This window comes from Oreochromis niloticus, linkage group LG20, assembly GCF_001858045.2.
Source record: "Oreochromis niloticus isolate F11D_XX linkage group LG20, O_niloticus_UMD_NMBU, whole genome shotgun sequence".
In the NCBI taxonomy this organism is placed as follows: Eukaryota; Metazoa; Chordata; class Actinopteri; order Cichliformes; family Cichlidae; genus Oreochromis; species Oreochromis niloticus.
Genome location: NC_031984.2, coordinates 20,206,482 through 20,224,123, shown reverse-complemented (window position 1 = coordinate 20,224,123; position 17,642 = coordinate 20,206,482). Strand labels below are relative to the sequence as shown.

The 17,642-nt window shown below is 40.2% G+C and overlaps 1 protein-coding gene across 6 annotated transcripts in view; it reads left to right on the top strand.

Moving 5' to 3' along the window:
- wnk3 (WNK lysine deficient protein kinase 3) overlaps window positions 1-17,642 on the top strand; it is a 37,541-nt gene that overhangs the window by 806 nt on the left and 19,093 nt on the right. For 5 of the 6 annotated variants that reach the window (XM_025901656.1, XM_025901657.1, XM_005478097.3 and 2 more), the window contains exons 2-3: window positions 8,092-9,257; window positions 17,126-17,298. In XM_025901656.1, coding sequence (XP_025757441.1) covers window positions 8,538-9,257; window positions 17,126-17,298 — 893 coding nt within the window. In that variant the 5' untranslated portion in view covers window positions 8,092-8,537. Of the gene's footprint in view, window positions 1-575; window positions 668-8,091; window positions 9,258-17,125; window positions 17,299-17,642 lie in introns of those variants that run through there. The other variant, XM_013273175.3, reaches the window with a different exon arrangement.

The following is a 17,642-nucleotide window of genomic DNA, read 5'->3' as shown; positions in this document are numbered from 1 at the left end:
AGTGCAGACCTGCGGGCCCTCACACACCAAGACTGAGCCCATCATTCGAGTTATTTGAAATTTGCTCAGGGCAAGTCCTGGAGGTTTGATGATTTATTTATTTATTTTTTGTGATGGTGTCAGCCGTCTCAGTCACTATGCTCTCGCCCTGTATCGTGATTGTACTCTATGTTATGCATGGCGTTTCCAAAGTCAGCTGAGCTATCTGCTAGCCAATAGCTGTACATCATGGTGCATACACATCCAGGCATCACTGTGTTGGTACCATGTATTTTATATACCTATAAATAACATGCACGAATCAGTCAATGCTGCGTGACCGGCCACATCATTGGGGCTTTAAGCAATTTGCCAATTAATGTTAAAAAAATGAAAATCACCCCTGCTGTCTCCCATCAGCAGCAAAAGGTATTGATATAATATTTATAAATGTATGCATTCCCTTGACTTCACCATTGATCTATATCAAAACAGTGGTTTTATCCAGCTGAGAGTAGTAGTGGTGCATTCAAAACATTAGAGAGGGCGCTTCCTTCTTTAAAAAAAGAAAAAGGCTGACAGGTGCTAAACTCCTGAAATCAACACTATGCTGAGCTCAGAGTACTCCCGCATCCATGAAAGTTCAGTGACTGAGGGAATGGGAAGGCTCATTGGAACTCCAGGAGTGGTAAGCCAATTTAGTGACATGTAATCCTGTTTCAACTTTGGCTGATTAAGGAGCCTTTCCCGCACCTGGACCATAGGAATCTCTCAGAACTGGACAGCTCTGCTTGCAAAGGGGAATGAAAGAGAACAAAAAAAAAACCACAAAAAAAAAACAGGGTTAGATAACATATTCACTCTCTCAGTGAACAGTACTCTGTGTGTGCTACCTACACTCTACTCTCCCATGCTTGACCTGGATTGGACAAAAGTCCTTGTTGTGTTTTCAGCCTTGCGTTTCCCTAATGGGAAGAGAACAAATAATTGTGTGTTTGATCCTGGTAACCAGGATTTGATATTTTTCATTGGACTTCAGAGAAGAAAGCAACATGTGCGGAAGCACTTGTGTAGTCGAGGTGGAGAAATAATCACTTTAGTCTCAAGTTTTTTTTAATTTTGTATTGAAATTTAAAAAGTATTTATACCTGTTAAACACAGACACATCTGCCTTTATATTTTATCTGTGGTCTACAGCTGAGACCTGTGTTGTTCTAAATAGCTTCCGCTTGACATTGGGCCCATTCAAATTTTGGCCAGCAGCTCTCAGACCTTGTGTTACCTCTAGCCTGTCTCCCCATATCACTCGGCCTCCATCTCCTCTTTAAATCTCTGTGGGACGAATTTGCAGTCGTGAGAATTTGGACAGATTCAAGTTGTTGTATTAGTTTTGTGTGGAAAAGTTAGTGTCGCAGACAGGAAGTGGTTTTATGCGGTTAGGTTTTGATCTGCACACAAGACATATTCAATTAATCAGTCACTTAAATGCAGCCAGATTTTTTTTTTGTTTTTTTTTTCTTGCCAATTGGATCTGCTAAACATTTCTACTTATCCCTGACTCCCTGGTACACTGTAACCGAGCTCATTCAGTCAAGAAAATCAACAAAGGGATAATATGCAAAGTTCTGCTTCTGACTAGACTAGACTGCAGCATATGCAAATGACCTGATAATACACTTTGCTATAATAACTTCATGCCTAAACTGCATCTGAAACTACCAGTTTAGCCTTGGAAGTTTGATTACAAGGCATTCGTTTTGTTATTTTTAATGAAGAACGAGTTGATGAAAAACTTTTTGCCCCGTGGTAATTGTGTCTCTGTAGAAATAGTGTTCTTATCATTTCCATTACAGAGCAGCTAGCGCAATCTCCCATTTATTTGCTTAATTAACTTTTTTTGATCTACATTATGCAAATGTGAAAAATAAAAAATAGCAGAAAAATTCACAGTTTTCTAAATCCAGTGGTAATATTTTCACATGGCCTCTTCTGTCTTATTTTAACCGTGTGAGTTTAACCGCTCACATGAGACCAAGAAGAGCGAGTCCTAACAGTCGAGACGTTGTCATGACGGGACATTTGGTGTTTATTGCTTTAAAAATGACGGGATTAATGATGAATGGAGAACTGAGCTCTGTTCATTTAAATATTTTTTAATAATGTATTTCTGTTTTTAGGCGTGCACTTAAAGTACATTTATATGTTTATGGTCCTTTAACCTGCTCTCCCTCAGCCTTCTGCACCGAGTCGGGCAGTGACACAGAACATGCCACTGGAAACTATTCCTGCGCTAATATAATCACCTCATGTTTTCAGCCTTTTCTAAACACTAAAGGTATTTCTCCACTCCTCTCCGTGCACAACTGTAGCTGCTTTTGTTGGTGCAGAAATTTAGCTATAGTCACTGCTTTCATTCACACAAACATTGGCACATATTTTATCAGGCAGCCCCCACCTTTTGTCTGTGCCAGCCCACCGCCCTCCCTTTTCGCTCTCTTGTTCTCTTTCACACACACACATTTTTCCCACCCCTTCTGCCCCCACCCCACCCCCACTCAACTCACTCCTTCCCTCTGCCTCTGCTGTCCGCCCGCTCCCACCAACTACAATCCCTTGCTGTACCCCTCGCCACTTTATAGTCGCTCATTTTTTTTTTTTTTCATCTGTATGTCCCCCTCAATTGCAAAAACATAGCCGTCTGCGCTTACACACATACACACACACAGTCCCCTGGCTCTTCCTTTGTATGCCTGCTTAATTTTTCAGCGGCTTTTTGTTTCGAGGGATTATTCTGCTTCCCTGTGAAGTGATTTATGGAAGTTGTGCAACCGGATTGCAGCATATTTGTTGTGTTTAAAGCTATATGTTTGTCTAGGGCTTGTGCTTTTTTCTTTAATGAGTGTAAACATAAGTTACACAGAGCACATTTTTCCTATGCTCCACACTTTTAAGCATAGAGGTAAAAGTTATAAGTGAAAACAAACAGGAGCTTCAGTGGGTATTGAGAATAGAACAGAAATCACATCACTGAAGCAAAGTTGTCACATTGATTTTTGGTGCACATTTCAAAAATGATTAGGCAGCCGCAGGTGTTCTCCCATGCAGGAGCCTCACAGTAGCCTGCAGGGCAGGAGGATTGCTGCACGTCAGTTGTTTAGTTCTCATGTACTTAAGCGCTGATAGAAAACTGAACAGACAACGACTCTGACATGGGAACGTGATGTGCGCTACGCACCAGAGTCATTTTGCTGCCAAGGCAAGATGTCATAGTTTTAGCTGCAGCGTTGGTTTTATTATCTTCAACTTTAGTTTACCACGCTTGCCCACACGGGCAGTTGCTTGGTCATTTGGCTGGTGTCAGGAAATTCCTTTCGGCATTCTTTCATTGAAAGGGGACATGCGGTTTGGGTGCTAGTGACAGTTTGCTTTTGATGTGTGTCTGTGTGTGTGTGTGGTTTTTGTCTGTGTATAAAAGATACAAAGAGTGCTGAAGGGACAGAGGGATAAAGTTTGTTCTAACCTGCCGTCTGATATCTGTATCTGTGAGTCTATGTGGGTGTGTTTGGAAGGGAGACTGATCGGGTGTGAGAGACAGTGATGGTTGAACGTGTTTGATGTGCTGTGATAACTCTGTCCGGTATGTGGCTTTCATGGGAACTCCTTGCCCTGGGGACATGGGCAAATAAGCTCTTGCTTAAAGGGCAACTTCCCTCTCTTTATCGGCTGTTGTTTTTCCCCCTTTATGCTCCCTACATCCTGTTAGCCTTTACCTTTTTAGACTCACTGTACACTACAGTATGTCCTTGTGGGTTACCCAAACATAGCCAGTTTTCTGTAGTTTTTTTTATCACTGTACAGCAAGTCTTTTTGATATTCTAGTGATAGTCCAGTACAGCGTGCAGCACTTAAATGAGTAGATGACTGAAAATGAAAAAGGGTTATGATAATTGAATCAGTTCACACTTACTAGATTCAGCTTTTCAAAGCATGAGGATTTTCTGCTTTTTTTCTTAAGTGTTTATCCTTTTAAATTTGGATGCAAAATAATAGGGCCTCTATTTTGAATTTTAAACATATACTGTTAGGTCCATTAGTTCTTGAAACAGTGACACAGCTGTGCTTCTGTAAACCAGATCAGTCAAGAAGTGATTGAAGTGCAGACTTTCAGCTTTTTTTCAAGGGAATTAAGAAAAGTATTGCATTAACTGCTTAGGAATTACAGCTGTTTATATATAGACCCTCATTTCCAGATGCTGAAAAACTAACTAAGATATAACAATTGTTTTTAATACTTGGATGAAAATCCATTGAAATCAATGACTGCCTGAAGTCAAGAAGCCATTGGCATCATCAGATGCTGTGCTTCCTCTTTTGAGATGTTCCTTGAGCATCGCATTGCTGAGTTCCTTCAGCAACTGAAGTTCATGTGTGGGTCTCTCTGCATTTTTTTTTGTTTTCAGTAACTGAAAAGCATGCTTTATTACGTTGAGATCAGGTGACTTGGCCATTGACGAATATTGTTTCTTTGCCTTGAGAAACTCTTGGGTTGCGTTTGCTTTCAGTCATTAATCATTTGCACTGTAAAGCTCTGTCCGATCGGTTTTGCAGCATTTCTCAGTCTGAGCAGAGAGTATAACGCTGTGTGCTGCATACTTCAACCTGATGCTTCTATCAGCATTTGCATTATCAATAAACACTAATGACCAGTTCCACTTGCGACCATACATCTGCATGCCATAACATTGCCTCTGCAAATAATGTGCTATGCTTTAGCTCATGAGCGGTTTTCTTTCTTCCTCCATACTCTTCACTCCCTTTCATTCTGGTATAAGCTTATCTTGGTTTCATCTGTCTATGAAACTGCTTACTTTTTCAATTTCTCCATTATTTTTTGTGTCATTTTTTGCATATTATAATGACTGTAATTAGTAAATTACTGAGCTCCTAAACAGTAAATAAATACTTTTGCAAAACCACGTAATTTAAACTAGTCTGCACTTCAGTCACATACAGTAGCAAAATTATTTAAAAAAAAATGTCTCTGTCCAGAAACTTATGGACCTAACTGTGTAGGGTGCCTAGTCTTGGTAAGGGGTAAGGATAAACAAAATAGCAGCTGTCCCCACATTCCTTTCTCCCATGTTAACATTAAGAAGTACACTCTTCACTATTTGTCAGATTCTAAACATAGTTACAGGCTGAGAGCCTCTCACCAGAAGCGTTACCTGCAGCTAGTGAATCAGAGGGAAGAGTACAGGGGAGATGCTGCCGCAAACATTAGTTAATCTTCTATCAACTTAATTGAAGACTACTTGATTCAAACACTGTTGATGATTTTCTTTTTCTTTTTCTTTTTTTTAAAAAAAGGTAAAAGTAATAATAACAAACAAATTTCTTAGTATTGTAAAATAATTAATTTTTAAAAAATACAGAAAAGGGTAATCAAAAATATTACAAAGACCTTTCTGAAAAAGCTGTAAAGTTTAAATGTAAGGGACATCTTGCAACTAATTAGGTTAATTAGATCAGTAACATGATTGGGGTATAAAAAAAAGAGCATAGTGGCAGAGGTTTACCAATCTACAAAAATAAAAATAATAATAATAAAAATCACATCTGAAAATTGTGGAACAATTTCAGAATAATGTTCCTCAATGTAAAATTTTTAATATTTTGTCATTATCTCATCATCTATAGTACATAATATCACCAACAGATTCAGGATCTGTAGAAATCTCTGTGTGCAGGGAACAAGGCCAAAGAGTCAATATTTCATGCTCATGATCTTCAAAAAGCAGCACTGCTTTAAAAACAGGAATGATTCTGTTATAGAAACCACTCAATTGGCTCAGAAACACTGCCACAAATGGTACATGAATACTGTGCCATCCACAAATGTGGGTTAAATCTCTGCCAGGAGAAGACCCAGTACTGTTAGAACCCTATATCAGACAAGAATGGTACAAAATTGCTCTCCTCTAAGTCCAGTGGCCGGTCTCCTCAGTTCAGAGATGTTTACAGACTGTTGTTGGTCCTGTCCCAACTTTTTTGAGATGAAAAACAAAAGAAAACAAAATTATATGTTTTCTGTGTTTTGATACGAATAAAATATGGGTTGGGCATTGCAGTCTATGTACATTTTACATAACGTCCCAACTGGAATTTGAGTTGTAGAATAGCCTTATATTTATTATTAACAACTGGCTAGTGGCTGCTGGACTTTGGAAATAAAAAAAAGAACCCTCACTTGAGTGGTGTAGCCACAGCACCTAAACCAACCAAACTCTGAAATCAACTGTATAAATAATGTGCATACAATATGTATTACACGTCATTGATTGCTACTGATCTATCCATTTTCTTTATTACTTAATCTGTTTAATTGGAGAACTGCAAGAAAAAAGACAGATGGAAGTATTTAATTTCATTCAAGTTACTGAATGGTGGTGAATATTTGAATATTTTATTCATCAATCGAATTCCTAGAAAACAGCCTAAATAACAACATATTACATCACATTTAAAGGTTATTATTTGATGATTTTTTACGTTTGCTTTCTTTCTTTATAGTATTTGGGTGTGTCTTGCTTAATGCTGATGATAGTTTCTCTCTTAGCTTACGTGTCTGTTCCTTATAAATGTTGCTAAACTTGAATTGCTTGTTCTTTGGGAGCTTAGCAGCTAGTCTACAGTCAGTGTATTGTGCATTAGTTTGACTGACAGCTACTAGCATTGCACTTCAGACTCACTGGGTTTGAGCCTGGAGACACAATAGGCTTGATGTGAGTGTTAATGTCATTGTAATAAAAGAGATAATGGCTGTTGTGAGCTTCCAGATGATTCCCCTGTGGCAACAGTGGGCTTTGTTTGAGCTTAAAGACAAGTTCAGATTTGCAACTGTGACATTTCAGGGTCTGAGGCCAGCTGCTTCGGTGTGTGTGATCTTTGTGGGTTTCTTCATAGCTAAGTTGCTGTAACCACAGATTGTTTGGGTGCCTAATTGCAGTAGGTTTCACATGTTCACTTTCAAATTAATATGTGTGAAGTTGTAAACTTATATGCAAATTTTGTTAATAGCCTGAATTGGACTGCACTTCCTATTCACTACATTCCCATAACAATCCTTGTGTACGGCTGTTGTTGTTATCCATTAGTATGCTCTCTTCCTGTAACTTCAAATGCTTAATCATAAGGCGACTTTGGGCCATATTGCAACTTTTATTAGTAGTTGGACCCTGTCTTTAAGATACTCTCTCCAAAGTAACTCCAGGCTATGAGCCACTTAGAGATCATTTGCTGCAAGAAGGCAGGGGAGATACAATACCATGGGACAGGTGGGGAGTGATAGAGGAGAAGTGAAGATAAAGATGTTACTGGAAAGCTGCCCACTTTTGTCCACACACTGACACAAAATCACCAAAAAACTAACAGCAATCGGGTACTTTTTTACAGGAAGATCACCATTTCAGAAGAAACTTGCTTTGTTCACATCTACCTCACTTTACCTAAGGGCCAGTCAGTAGTTTTCAAAAATTACACTGCTTTAAATGGTTCCCAGGGTATGAGTTATAATGTAGTGATGATAATCATAATCACAGTTGTGTAATCTTATGAGGCTTTTGTTGCATATGTGTGGTAGTATCTCTCATACAATTCAACAATCCCTCTGAGTATGAATTATTCACACTCAACCGAACTGGCCCATAGTTCATCATCCATTTTTAATGGTTGGGATTGTATACTCCTAACTGCAGCTTTCTGTTCACTAATGGAGCTGTTGAGCACAACTTCAGACGCTAGACTCTGGTAAACATGTGATTGATGAAACCATGTGTGATCACTGACCAGGCTCATGGGATATTCTTCAGAGACTCTTTTGGTTTAATTGTACACAACTGAGGCTTTTGTTGTATTACAATTACAGCTGAGAATTTTTCTTTCTTAAGGTTCACCCTCTATGTGATTATGATCATATCTTGAAATCATTCTTTCCATCCATTCACACTGGGCTCTTGGGGCTATTCCAAGTGTATTAAATATAAATAATGTACCTGTGTTTTTCTTAACAGATTTAAATATGTCAGTTGACTGTGTTTTGTTTTTGTCTTGCAGGTTTACTTGAAGATTTCCACATGAGAGTTTGAAATAATAACAGTGCTGCTTACCCCAGCTGGCTTGAAAAAAACCTCCTGGTTTCCTGTGTTTGCTTGAGCCCAGAGATGTCTGATTCTTTTTGATTAGCACCGCACAAGTTGCTTCTGAAGAAAATGTAGGCAATGTTGAGAAGGAAAGTGAAAACAGAAACATTCCAACTGTCGTGATCTCACCCTGCTTCTGTGCTTCTGTAAAGCAGCAGAGTAAAAGAGTCAGGGGAAGACGACAGAGGAAAAGCGTGACAGAGTGACCAGTTTGATCAAGGACAGCCTTCACCTGTAGCAGTGTCTTAATACGTTAAAAGAAGTGAGAGGGTGACCACAGAAAAAGAGAGAGACGGGGACTGACGGAGGAACAAAGGTTTGGAGGAGGAGGTCTAGCAGGGGTGGGAAAGCCCATTCCCCATGGCTACTGACCCAGGAGAGCCCACAGGCACCGAGGATTCCTCGGAGAAACCTGATGGACAGAAGGAGGAGGACCCGGAGTGGGAGGGCAGGGTCGACCAACAGAGGGAGAGGACAGACAGCACCCCTTTGGACTCATCCTCCTCCCAGACAGAAGCAGGGAGAGCAGCAACAGAAGAAGATGGAGGAATCAGAGGAGGTGGTGGTGGAGGAGAAGCCTCCCAGGAGGAGACCGTACTCAGACCTATTTCATTCTCCACACCCTCCCTACCTATCGATACGGGTCAGAAACGACTGAAAAGGGAGAAGCGCTTCTTCAGGAAGAGTGTGGAGATTTGTGAGGAAGACGATGAGGTGGATGTGCCCACCTTGGCATCACATAGTGCCCCCCACCTGGAGCTGCGCTCATCAGACTCAGTCTTTAGTAGTAGTCCCCAGCAGCATGGGGTTGCTTCATCCTGTGCAACCTTGGGACATGAACTGTCTTGCACCAGCTCAGTCCATGAGCCTGGGAAAGATGCTCCTTCATCTGCACCTGTACCGAGGGGGAAGGAGAGGGACCGAGAACAGGAAGAGGAGGCAGAGATGAAAGCTGTTGCTACCTCTCCTGGAGGAAGGTTCCTCAAATTTGACATAGAACTGGGCAGAGGAGCCTTCAAGACTGTCTACAAAGGCCTAGACACCGAGACTTGGGTGGAGGTGGCTTGGTGTGAACTTCAGGTAAGACAGTCTGTTTTCTGTTTTTTTTTTTGTTTTTTTTTTAATTATTATAATCAGTGCACTTAAAGAACACAATGCCGTAAGTTTACTGATAATACTTATACTTTATTTATCCACTTCAGAATTTTAAACACAGTATTGCTGTTGTAAAATGAACAAAGATCTGGAAATCTCAGCACGTAGTCTGCTTCCTATTCAGACTGTGTGACTGCAGTTCCGTGGAGACTGAGGTGAAAACGAGGAGCATCACTTGTAGCTGAGTGACAGCACACAGTGAAAGTGGAGGCATTGCCTTTTCTAGGACTGTATGAATAATAGAATAATAGACTGTCAGCATATCTTCTTGTTGTGATAGGTGTCCTATCAGAAAGACTATGCCATGCATTTACCTAAATTGTATGAAGGGGATTATTGTTTTTCAGGTTTGTATCAATGCTTGTTATAGGTGTAGTAATCAGGAAAGAGACAAATATCAGCACACACCATAAAGGGGATACACGGCATCTGTCTTGCTTTATAGAAATAAATTATTAAACAAGCTGTTTCTTTTTGTAATCATGCAGTCCACTGCATGTATCACAAGTACTAAGAGAAGATAAATTAATGTTTGTATTATTTGTTTTTGTATTATTCCTTTAGGTGTAACCAGGTCTACAATGCACAGCCTATCTGTTGTTTATGAAATGGAATTATGAATGAGATGTATTTTGTGAGAACAGAGTAAATAGGAGGACTGTAGCATATGTAGGGGTGACTGCAGCAAACATCACTCTGAGAAAATCTTTTTCATCCATTGTAATTGAAGTGGGAGGAAAATGACGAATTATTATAAATGTTTAATATGGCCCCTCTGTCAAAGCCTTTACACACTGTAGCCCACCAGACTTAATTATGTGGAGAAGGAATGGGAAACATTGTTATATGGTGTGAATATTAAATATGGTGGGAGGCAGCCTCGTGGAGGAGCAAAGAAATGCATCCCTCTGACTCTTAGCCTCACAATAGACAGCAGTGTTACAGTTAGCCATCTGATCTGACTGCTGGCTTTGTGTGAGGAAAGTCAGTCATGTGTTTGGTTTGGAGCTAATTCCAAAACAAGAGCCTTGGATAATCCTTGAGATCAGGCTCTTTCTGTTGGACTAACAAGCAGCAGGAATGCCCTCATCACCTTCTCTGGTATTACTCCCAACACTTACTGAATCAGGTTCACATCAGCAGTTGTGCTCTGCTGTTTGATATGTCATACTGACACAGCACTTGTTCAGAGCTACTTAAATAATCGACCTGCCCTTTTTTGGGGGAAATTTACCGAGCTTGCAAAGGTAGCATGTTTCACCTTCAGTATCAATGTTAGAATTGTTTTGCCACCAGACAGTTTTTTGTCATGACATCAGCAACAACATTTTTTTGAAATCATTTTATGAAAATGAAAAGCCATCAGGGTTAAGCTTCACCCATCCAATCCTACTGAGAACAGCAAGTTTTGGGGGTAATTGTTATAAAACAGGCTGCTTCAATCCAAAATTATTAAGTCATTTGAGAAGATAATAGATAATTTACTGTATAATTAGATTTTGTATTACAAACAGATAGTGAATTGAGAAAAACAAACAGACTGTGATTCTGACACATAGAGCAACAGCTAGGAGAAGGAAAAAAGGCAGCGTGTGAGAAAGAAAAGTGACAGACACAGGAGGTGATCGTGAAGGGGAAGAGAAGGAAAGACAGAGGGGGACACAATGAGCCAAACACAGGATTACCATGGCGCCCCTCCCAGTGAGCAGCCATGTAGCTAATGCTAAGCTACCATACGCAGGGAGACACATGAACACACACAAACGTGCACATACACAGAGGCAGTACACAGAGGCCTGGTCACACGCCTATAGATGCATCCAGTGTCACATTCAGTGTAACATTCAGTGCAACATTCTAGTCACTCGGTGCACATGATCTGACCCATTTACTCTAAATCACCAAAGTGTACTCATGGTTTCAATGTTTTCAGGTTGCCATTGACTAGACAAAGGTGATCATAATAATAATGATTTAAAGCCGTGATGGCAATGATTAGACAGAGTTGATGTGGGACATTAATTTGGTCCTAATAACGAATGCAGTGTGCAATGTCTAAATCTAAGTTAATTCCTCTAAAAGACTTCAAACAGTGGTCATCCTATTTTAAAGCACAGGGAATTAATAACAACTATATAGGCTGAACAGGATGATAAATGACTTGTACATGACTAGCCAGTGCACTGTTTGATGCTGTCCACTTTACTGTGAGACTGCAGCCTGGGAGCACCATACTCCTGTCCTCCTGTGACCATAAAGAAAGGGAAGCCGGGGGATTAGCTGTCCAAATGCAGCTTGAATGAGTGGGTAATTAAAGTTCACAGTGTGGACACCATCCCTCTTCTTTCCTCTCCCTTTCCCAGGGAATTCCACACCTCACAGAGCAGAGCTATACATCGACCTTGCTATTGCTTAGGTCGTATATTGCCATCCATACAGGGGAATGTGTTTGTTTGAATCCCATAACTGGGAGCTGTTGCCCTCTTGTCTGTCTGTGTCAACATATCACTGTATGTGTCTGCCTGTCACCCTCCCTCCCTCCCTCTCTCTTTCTCTCTCACCCCACTTTCCCCCTGTACCCATACTCTCCCCCATCACTTTTTTGTCTGTTTGAGTGAGCATGCAGAGTGATCCAGGGAGTTAATTACAGTGGGTGCCTGTCAGGCTGGAACAAAAATCCTGCACAGACAGCATAACCCGGGAGGCAGAAACCAGACTGGTTCAACCCAGTCATCCCAGACAGGTCCAGCACACCCCAGGCCAGTTACATTCACAAGACTAGAAGCATTTAGGACTGAGTTTAACAGTAGTCACCACTTTGGGTTTGGTGATTTTACTTGTTTTGTTTCAGAGAATTTTAGCTCCATATAAAAAGGTAAATGTCAGCTTAGGAGGCTGCCTTCTCCAAACACTTTACCATGTGTGCTGGCTTGGTAAAGACTCCATACAGTCAAGTCTAACAGTTTGGAAGTGATAAGAGAACACATTTGGATTTTTTTGTTAACTGTCATATTGTGTATGTTCTATTAAAAACTGTCAATTTTGCAGTGATCAAAGTATCTTAGTGAACTTCAACATGCTCATCGACTTGAGAATATTTGCAAAAGGTGTTTATTCTGGATATACTTCTTTGGGTTGGTCTGATATGATAACAATAAAAACAATAAAGGGAGGAGTCGGGGATTGTGTTTGTTGTTTCTAATTGTGAAAGACCAGTCTGGTCAGGAAAAGCAATGACATAGTAATGATGGGTGACTAAAATTAGTTCAGGCTAAATCAAATAGACTACAGCTGAACTGACTAGACCGATTGGAATCAATCTAATCAAACTGGCCAGGCACATATTTGCTGGGTCTCTGATAGTTGACAAGTGTCCTTGGGGCTGTATCCTCCCCCCAGAGTCTTTATTACCTAACCAGCCAGCCAACTGAACCAGAGATTCAGTTGCTATTGATTGCTGTAAACAAAAACCGCATAACACTACCATTAACTGTATAGCTTGATTAGAAATCAATAAAACGTAAGCACTGGTGATCCATTTTTTATGGTATGATAATTGTCAAAGGCAGCACATTGAAAAAAACCTGTTTGGTCAGATAGCAGTCAGTTAGCACACAATTTCATCTGAAGAGTAGGTTTCTGGTTTGACAACATGCCTAACCAGAAATCTGTGAAGAATGTGGGACTAACAAAAAGACACCTGCTTTGTTTTTAAAACAAAAAAGTAGACATTATAGTATAAAAGGTGTCTCTACCACTGCACAACAGTAGTACCACAGTAAAACAAGAAACAATTGAACACATTTCTTGTAGTGGTAAAGGCTAGCGTGTTGGCTAAAGGAGCTAATAGATCTTTGTAAACCTGGCCCACTGGCCTGGAGTCTTAATCTGGTATGCAGGCAACCCTTTTGCAGCAATCTGTCTTGTTAGTTTGAGCTGTTGGAGCTTACAGTAATCTAATCTTAGCCATCCACCACCTTAAAACTCTAACTTCAGGACAAGATACGGTGCATGCACCCTGATAAATGTATAAATATGCACCTTCAGTATGAATAACGCTCCTCGGATAGTGCTCCAAATTAGTCCCCTTTATCCTGCTATAGCCATCTCAAATAAGAATGTAACCCCAGTGTTATATACGTAAATGTGATACCTACACAGTGCTTGCCAAAATAGATGGTTTAAGGCTCACATGGTGCGTTCATGATCCCAGCTTCATGCCGTCGACTTGTGTACTTTGTAAGCTATATCCTGCCCATTTACCCCGGTGTTTTATGAGGCTACTTAATAACCCGCGGCTTGACCTTCTGCTCTACCAGATGTCTGATCCAAAGAAAATCTCACGGTGCACATGGTGCTTAGATCTTATTCTGTTTACTGATTTATAGTACTGAAGTCCCTGCCACAGATGCACCATGTAAAAATGACATGATGTTGAAAGTATTAACAAAATAAGAGGAACATCACAAAGTATTACATACTTAAATATTTTGTGCAGTAACTATGGCCAAAATCAGTCATTGTAATGCAGGGTGAAATAATTACTTCGCATGTCTGAGATTCTACAATTACCACTGTGGGCCCATCTATGACACACTTTAAGTAAAAACTGAATATCAAATTATTTTTGAAAGGGAAAGGTTCCTCCTTTTAGGGTTCACCACAGTGGATCAACTGCCTCTGTCTCACCCCATTCCTAGCATCCTTCTCTGTAACACCAGTCCCTCAGCATCCATTATCCAGTATATCTACTGTCCTTCCTCTGCACATGTCCAAACCCTCTTAGCTTTACTTCTCTAACTGCTTAACCAGAGTTACCCATCTAATGTACTCATTTGTAATCCAGGCTCACTTGGTCATTGCTGTCTTTTTGCTAGTTCCATAGTCTTCAAATCATACATCATGCATAGAAGATTGACACTAGGAGTACAATAGGTTTCTGGCCTCTCCCATGCCTGGATAATATAGTAGACAAGCAAACAAAATAAATACGGTAGGAAGTAGTGTGGTAAAGTTTTATTCATAATCCTGATGACTATTGTCCACCTTCTCCAGTGTACACATTGAAAAACAAGTGCATATAATTTTGAGTTTTCTTGTTAACAGTCTAAAGTATTAAGAATAACAGTGCTGGAACTAGATTCATTGTCATTCCATCTGCATTTATATACACAGGATATGTTGAATTTTTATGATTTCTCTGTTTGAAAGCAGAAATGTAGAACTGTCTGTGTGTTTCAATGTTGCTTTCTCATTTAATTGATGGTTAACAAATTGCTCTGCAACTGTTTTTCTTTCCCCCTCGTGTCTATTTATCATTTTGTTTGTGAACTCTTTGTCTGCGAATTGCTGTTTTTACCAATGCATTATTTGTACTGTCATATCTATTCATTTATATTTTTGACTGTTAATCCAATTAAGGATCTAAGGGGGATGGAAGAAAGGGCAGCATCCACCTTGGACAGGATGCCACTGCATCACCGTCCCAACACAGAGTGATAGACAGCCCTTCACACCAATAACCGATTTGTAATCACCAATTAATCTAACAATATCAGATTTTTGCTATCTTTTTTATATTGCACTTAGTCTGTGTAATTGTAATTTGGTGCAGGTAGCAGTTTGAGTAAGACAGCTGTGGCTTATTAATAATACACTTAGAGGGATTTCTTCATTGATGCTGTGTCTCCGTTTATGAGAATATTAGTGTGAATGTGTGAGCTGGTTCACAGTGGGCAGTAGGCTTGTGTGAGTACGTCTAGACAGATATTAACTGAACTCTTAATGACCTTTGCTGACCCTAAGGGTGGCTGATGATGCAATGCTCTGTGGGGAGACAAAATAGACGCTGAGGAGGCAGCAGACAGAGTCACACTGTTTCACAGTGTGCCAGACAGCGAGGTAGACTGGAGCTCTGAATGAGGACACAGACAGTACTCCTTGACAAAATACAGCACAGCATGAGCACACGCGAAAATATGAGAAAAGGTAGAAGCAGGCGGCATTGAGACTCACATTTGCATAAGAATGCTCATACATAGTAACATGACAGACTTGGTAGTAAAGGCAGGAAGGTGTAAGGGCAAGGCTATTCTGAGGAACTAATTCTTAGTGAGTGCAAAAAGGAGCAGCTTTTTTGTTGATGCGTCTTCTCCGTTGAGAGGGGAGGGTGAAGAGATTGCTTAGTATTTCCAGAAAAGGACACCAAACCAGTATCGACACAGAGAGCAAAAGTGCTCTGAAAAAATAAGTACAGAGCTTTTAGTGTAGGCAGAAAAATGTATATCAATATATAAAGTGACAGAAAGCTGCATAACAGGATATCGACATTACATGAAAATCTGTTGATCTGTGTCCAAATATCTGCAGTACTCCACCTCCCTGTGGGGGGGGGCGGGGTTTGTGGGGAAAAAAAAAGCAAGCTTAACATCAATGAAATCGATCAGTGGAAACCAAGTGTTATGATGACTTCTATTTATAGTGAGGTCTGTTTGCGACACAGTAGTGGCTGCCACCCAACTCCCTCATTGATAATAAGTGAAACATACTGTATTGTTTGTTTTTTATTTCTTCATAAGTTTCTTTGCATAAATGGCATAAAATTTGTATTTCTTTTAATAATACAAAACCATGACACTTAACTTTCCTATTAAAACTGTGATAATTCCCTGAAATAGCAGATCCCTAGGTTAATAAAGCTCAAAAGACCGCATACCTGAAAAGCCGGATTTGTATACATGGATATAGCAACAGTTGTTAATGACAAAGTCTAAAAATACACACTCACTTAGTGGAGCCAGCAAAGTCATCTCTCACAGTGAAATGCTTTAATTGCCAGTTTTATGTGACTCTTAATAAATTCTCAAATCACTATCCAACATAGCATATTCTGAAATATTTTTCCCCACCTGCTGGGAACTTAATGTTCGTGTATTTTCTATGTGAATATAGTACAGCAAATTATATTAATTAAAGTGTTAGTATTTTAAGAAAAAGCAGTATAATGTCTAGAAATGCAAAAAGAAGAAAACAAACATGCTTTATATGTTCACAACAGAAGAAAAAACCTTTATGCGATCCGTCTTAGATATTGCAAAAGACTATATACCAGTGTGTAACTGAGGGATTAGTCAGTGGCTATCTCTGTTCCTATAGGAAGCTGCTTGTGCCAGTGAACTGTATTTTTGCAACAGCCATTCTGTCCGCCATACTAGGGATGTGTGGCAGATGCAGTAGAAATGTGTTTTATAAAGCCAGTGACTGGGTGTTGTCTTTGCAGAGCTACATCTATATGCTGCTAGCACCATCTAGTGGCAGTAGGTTTTATTGCTTCATTATGGAAGTGCTGTCCAGGGCAGGCTTATATTTTGGGTTCCTTTGAGTAGTCAAGGAGTAAGGGAGTTAAACAGATGCTGAGGTTCATGACATGACATGGTAAATGGTAAATGGCCTGTATTTATACAGCGCTTTACTAGTCCCTAAGGACCCCAAAGCGCTTTACATATCCAGACATCCACCCATTCACACACACATTCACACACCGGTGATGGCAAGCTACATTGTAGCCACAGCCACCCTGGGCCGCACTGACAGAGGCGAGGCTGCCGAACACTGGCGCCACCGGGCCCTCTGACCACCACCAGTAGGCAACGGGTGAAGTGTCTTGCCCAAGGACACAACGACCGAGACTGTCCAAGCCGGGGGCTCGAACCGGCAACCTTCCGATTACAAGGCGAACTCCCAACTCTTGAGCCACGATCGCCCCATGACATGACATGTACCTCTTATTTCAGGATCGTAAGCTGACCAAGGCAGAGCAGCAACGCTTCAAAGAAGAGGCAGAGATGCTAAAGGGGCTTCAGCACCCCAACATCGTCCGCTTCTATGATTCCTGGGAGTCCGTACTTCGTGGAAAGAAGTGCATTGTACTAGTCACTGAACTCATGACATCAGGAACACTCAAAACGTTAGTATAACCTTCTCAAATCTGGTACAGATAGCTATTATTGAGTCTGTGTTTATTATGTTCTAAAAAAAGAATTATTTCAGTTAATCTATAAAATGTGTTAATCCACATTCATTTGTTTGTCTTGCCAACACCTTGGCACTCACTTCTGTTGATGAATATGATGAATGAGATTGTTCATACTGCAAAACACAGTTTTTATTGTGCATAGAGTTAATGTACTATTAATTTGGACAGATGTGTTGCTTTATACAGAGATATATAATGTGATTCAGGTGAAGTGTCATGACATTATCACAACACATTAAAATTCAGGAAATATAAGTAATTCATAATATTCCCCT